The 5,441-nt window shown below is 47.4% G+C and overlaps 1 protein-coding gene across 2 annotated transcripts in view; it reads right to left on the bottom strand.

Annotated features, from left to right (window-relative positions):
- Nucleotides 1–1,581: 1,581 nt before the first annotated feature.
- erlin1 (ER lipid raft associated 1) overlaps nucleotides 1,582–5,441 on the bottom strand; it is a 26,908-nt gene continuing 23,048 nt past the window's right edge. For both annotated transcript variants that reach the window (XM_076286404.1, XM_076286405.1), the window contains one exon: nucleotides 1,582–5,146. In XM_076286404.1, coding sequence (XP_076142519.1) covers nucleotides 4,931–5,146 — 216 coding nt within the window. In that variant the 3' untranslated portion in view covers nucleotides 1,582–4,930. The remainder of the gene's footprint in view (nucleotides 5,147–5,441) is intronic.

Genomic DNA, 5,441 nt, shown 5'->3' with positions numbered 1-5,441 from the left:
GGGAAACTGGACATACACTACGCACACGCCTTAAACAACATCTGCACAACATACATAAAAATACACTCAACACTTACCTCGTCACACACTTCCAGACGCACATCACACATTTGAGGGTCTGTGGCCTTGAAGGGAACCCAGGCTGGAAAATTTTACAGAGGAAAAGAGCAGAGAGATTGTAGATTTTAAAACTTCAAACATTACACCCAAAAGGTTTTAATGAAAAATTAAAGTTTTAAACCACTATGTGTCTTTTTTATAACTCCTCTCATTTATCTCTTCTTAACTTTTATTTTATTTTATTGGACTTTTAGATGGGAATAGTGGGGCGAGAACAACTGGCCAGTGCTTAACACTAGATAGATACTTTATTGATCCCCAAGGGGAAATTCAAGAGTGAGTGTGTGTATATGTGGCCTACTGAGTATATATACTCACTATATGCAAAGTACTGCAGCAAAGGCATGCACTATGCACTGTAACTGTGCATGCGTGCATGTTTGCATCTTCATTGTTGGGTAGATTTTTGCCTGTAAAAGCTTCACTTGATTATCCCAGTTTCATTCCACTTGACTGAAATGTTGGTGCTACATTTGAAAGTACAATTACCTATTCAGTTTCTCTCATACAATTTTGACAGCCTATTCCTAAACAAAACCACGCAATATACTACCATCTTTGCAAGCACAATTACATTGCTTCATCTCTGGTATGGAAAATTAGTTTGTCTTCCAAGTTTATACAGAATATAGCCTAAATGACCATGCATGGGCAGCCAGAAGGAAGCTCTACTGTGAGGTCCACAAATACTCTGGAAAATGGAGCTTCTGTACAAGCTACTGCGCTACATGGTCAAGAAAACAGCTAAGCTATCAAAACGCTATCTGCTTCAGAAAACAGCTAAGCTATCAAAAAGCTATCGGCTTTAGAAAACAGCTAAGCTATCGAAAAGCTATCGGCTTCAGAAAATAGCTAAGCTATCGAAAAGCTATCTGCTTCAGAAAATATTGTGTATAGAGACGTTAGGCAGGCTTAACATAATGATTGATGGCAGAGTTGCAACGGTTTGAATTCTCTGCTACTTGAAAACAAAGAAGATGGATGTTGCTGTTGGCGAACAGCGTGACACGAGTTAAGCTTTTTAAGTTGGCAAAAGTTTGAACTAGCCAACTAACTCCGCCGGTGGAAAAACGCATGGGACTCATGAGTTGTAGCCCTGTCCTATTGCGTGCAGAGGGAATTTGAAAGACAACCGATTAACCCGCCCCTCAGACTTAGCACTGCCAACAGTGAGTGCCCAGACCCTACATTTTAATGTGGGTCTGGCTCGTCAGGCTAACACACACACACACACACACACACACACACACACACACACACACACACACGTGAAGGAAATGAGTACCAGCCACCAGCTGGTAAAATATGAAAGTGGTTGATCGAGTTCAGACACAAAGTAATAATTTAATATTGAGTGGCTGGTGAATTTGACCCAAAACGCTGCCAGTGGCTGGTAAATGTACACATTTTCCTAATCTAATTTCCACCCCTGACACACACAAACAAAGACACAATTCCATCTCAGTGGTATCAAAATAGGCTTTATTTTACATTATCGAACACTTCATCAATCGAAAATTTAATCAATTTTGCATATAAAGTTTGTTGTAAAATCAGGAGGCATTGTTCATGTTATGCCGGCTGTATAAAAGAGAGAACATCCACAGCAGAGAACACAGAAGAGAACAGCGCCCCCACAGGCCCATTTGGGCATTTCAAATCCTACTAAAGCAAGCAGCTTCCCCCGTAGCAAGGAAATCAACCTTTTTATCTTCTAAACTAACACAGTATGCCATCCAGATTGCCTGATTTGTTTGACTTTGATCAGTACTTTCATTGTCATCAGTAATATTTGATATTATTCATGTTATTGGTCAAATCTCCATCAGTCTGTTGCCAATGGATTAATAATTATACAAACGCTGCCCAGGTGGCACAGCCAACGCTATGCTAACGCAATGCCAGCGGAGTTTAGTAGAGTCTTTAATGCTGAGGAACAGCACATCTGGACTGAGGTGGTTTAGAGTGGGAGACGCCTCAGACTGCTGTTGGGTGCAGGGGGTCGACACACACCAGTGCATGTGCAGACGTCACCCTCTAGTGCTGGAAACAGAAATGACCGGCAGCAACTCTGCTGAGAGGCAAAGAGGGCTTTCTCACAATGAGCTGTTTCTCAGAGCCCTTAGAGTAATTACATTTGCCCTGTTCACCAGGCAAAGAGGGCTTTCTCACAATGAGCTGTTTCTCAGAGCCCTTAGAGTAATTAGATTTGCCCTGTTCACCAGGTTTCCATCCTTTACGTTAATGCACTGCTGACACACACACAGAAAATTCTCATGCAATCAACCCCCCACATATACACCAAACTAAAACTATTCAAGCACCCCCTACACACATAAAAACAGCCAAACAAATATCAATCAAGCACACACACCCTTAGTCCCACACACACGGCTCACCCAGCACACACACACGGCTCATTAAGCTGCAGCGCTGAAAAGTCCCTTAGACCCCAAAACCAACTTCCACACAGAGCAGAGAACAAGACAGAAGCTACGCACGCACGCACGCACGCACGCACGCACGCACGCACGCAAATAAGCAGAGAACAAGACAGAAGCCTGGAAATAACCGAGTGATGACTTTTGGCATTTACAGTGAAACAGAAAGAGAGAAAGACAGACAGACAGACAGATAGATAGATAAAAAGAGACAAAGACAGAGAGGGAGAGAGAGAGAGGAAGGGTGGAAGAGGGAGAGAGGGGGGGAGAGAGAGAGACAGGGGGAGGGAGAGAGAGAGGAAGGGTGGAAGAGGGAGAGAGGGGGGGAGAGAGAGAGAGAGGGGGAGGGAGAGAGAGAGAGGGAGAGAGAGAGAGGAAGGGAGGGAGAGGGAGAGAGAGAGAGGAAGGGAGGGAGAGGGGGGGAGAGAGAGAGAGAGGGGGAGGGAGAGAGAGAGAGGGAGAGAGAGATGGGGGAGAGAGAGGGGGAGGGAGAGAGGGGGAGGGAGAGAGGGGGAGAGAGAGGGAGAGAGAGAGAGGGAGAGAGATGGGGGAGAGAGAGAGAGGGAGGGAGAGAGAGAGAGAGAGAGAGAGAGAGAGAGGGGGAGGGAGAGAGAGAGGGGAAGAGAGAGAGAGAGATGGAATCTGCTGGGGTCACAGTGGGTGAGCTGGACCAGGCAGAGGCAGTGAAGGCATCGCCCCCAAAAAGGCTCAGAACTACATTACCCAGAGTTCTCTGCCCCATACACAGCTAACGTAAACAGAGCAAAAACCCAAAACGCATGCACGCCAGAAAACAATCAAAAACACAAAATAATAATTAAGTCAAACAGCCACAACAGCGCAGATAAGCTCTAGTGTTTTGGGATCCCTTGTCCTTAGCCTTCTCCTTCTCTATCGCAAGGCTAAAGGTCAGCAGCCATTCAACCCCTACAGACCGACAGCTACGCTACATGCCAACGCAATAAGGTAGCTCTGATGACAGCTACGCTACATGCCAACGCAATAAGGTAGCTCTGATGACAGCTACGCTACATGCCAACGCAATAAGGTAGCTCTGATGACAGCTACGCTACATGCTAACGCAATAAGGTAGCTCTGATGACAGCTACGCTACATGCTAACGCAATAAGGTAGCTCATGTGTGGGTCCCAAATGTACAGTTACTAAGGAAAGCGCCACTGATGGCATGACTAGTTTGCTTTGCAGCTGTTCAGACATGGTGGTGGACAGGCCCGTTGCCATGGTGATTGTAGGTAACTGCCCCTGGTCAACTCGAGGGCAGTCTGTAGTCTGCGTAAAAGCAGACGATGAGCCTACAGAAAGTTCTACAGCCGTCCCGCTGTTATGGCATGAACTAACACGCGGGCATCAATCAGAACTGGACCAACACTTGGGCATCAATCAGAACTGTGCAACATACAAACACTAAGACTCAAATGTGCGTGTGTGCGTTACCAGTCTTAATGTATCTGTCTGTCTGTGTGTGTGTGTGTGTGTGTGTGTGTGTTACCAGTCTTTATGTATCTATCTGTCTGTGTGTGTGTGTGTGTGTGTGTGTGTGTGCGCGCGTTACCAGTCTTTATGTATCTATCTGTCTGTGTGTGTGTGTGTGTGTGTGTGTGTTACCAGTCTTAAGACAAATGTGTTTGAGAAGGAGAGGGGTGCTGATGTAGACGATCACGGTGGGTGTTCACACTCAGCCGTTCCCGACACACAGAAGCCTGATGTTCCAGTTAGCCCAGATGACCTGACCTGACCCCACCCAACATTGCTGCTGACCCAAACAGACTTAGACCCAGAGCTGGTCCATTCCACACACACACACACACACGCACGCACGCTATCAGGCTTCACTCCACCAAACAGACTCTGTCCCAGATGAATGTGGGGGCAGAGGCAGGTGCAGGAGATTAGGGCCCCTGGAGCACTGCCTGACTCAACAGCATCAGGAAACACACGCACGCACGCACGCACGCACGCAGTCTCTCTTCCCCTAGGATCCTAGCAGAGAGCACCCTTACAAGCCTGTGCACTCCTGGTCTAGCAGAGAGCACCCTTACAAGCTGGTGAAGCATCAAGACATTAAGAGCCCAAACCCCACTGACCAATAGACAGACAGACAACAGACAATCGTCCAGTCAGTGGGCCATTCAGATCAACAGACAACCTGGTGGTCATATCAGCAGGCAGACCACACATTGCATCAGACACACACACATTGCATCAGACAGACACACACACACACATTGCATCAGACAGATCGTCAAAGGGACATTCAAAGTCAACGGACAGACAGACAGACAGACAGACAGACAGACAGACAGACAGACGGGGGGGGTCATCTCTGAGTCCAGGGGCTCGGTGGCCCCTCACTGCCCCTCTGTGTGGGTGCGGGACGGCGCACCCTTGTGGCGGGGCCTGTTCTCTGTGAGCTCGGCGCCGTCCTCCTGCACCGCTCCTCCACCCTCAGAGGGGGCGCTGTTGTCCACAAACATGTTGGGGATGTCCTGGCCAAAGTAGATCTTGCTGTTGGACGCAATGGCCTGGTACTTCACCATCTGCAGGTACTCAGGGGTCAACTTCACCTACTCAGGAGGGGGAGAGGGAGAAAGGGGGGGGGTAGAGAGAGAGAAAAAGAGAGCGAGAGAGAGAGAGCGAGAGAGAGGGAGAAGACATAAAGAGCCCTCGGTTAATACAGTACTAAGATGGAGGTGATGGTGACGAGGTTAATACACTACTAAGATGGAGGTGATGGTGACTAGGTTAATACACTACTAAGATGGAGTTGTGGAAACCGGCTGGCTGCACTAGTGAACTTTTACTTTTTTTAGACGAAAAAGCTGTTGGGCCCGTGATGGATTTATTGCTTTGTGTCTGTTA

Source organism: Alosa pseudoharengus, unplaced genomic scaffold, assembly GCF_046254945.1.
Source record: "Alosa pseudoharengus isolate Yale_2024_CS ecotype anadromous, Long Island Sound unplaced genomic scaffold, YU_APseudo_1.1 YU_APseudo_1.1_scf_15, whole genome shotgun sequence".
In the NCBI taxonomy this organism is placed as follows: domain Eukaryota; kingdom Metazoa; phylum Chordata; class Actinopteri; order Clupeiformes; family Clupeidae; genus Alosa; species Alosa pseudoharengus.
This window is presented reverse-complemented; position numbering and strand designations above follow the sequence as displayed.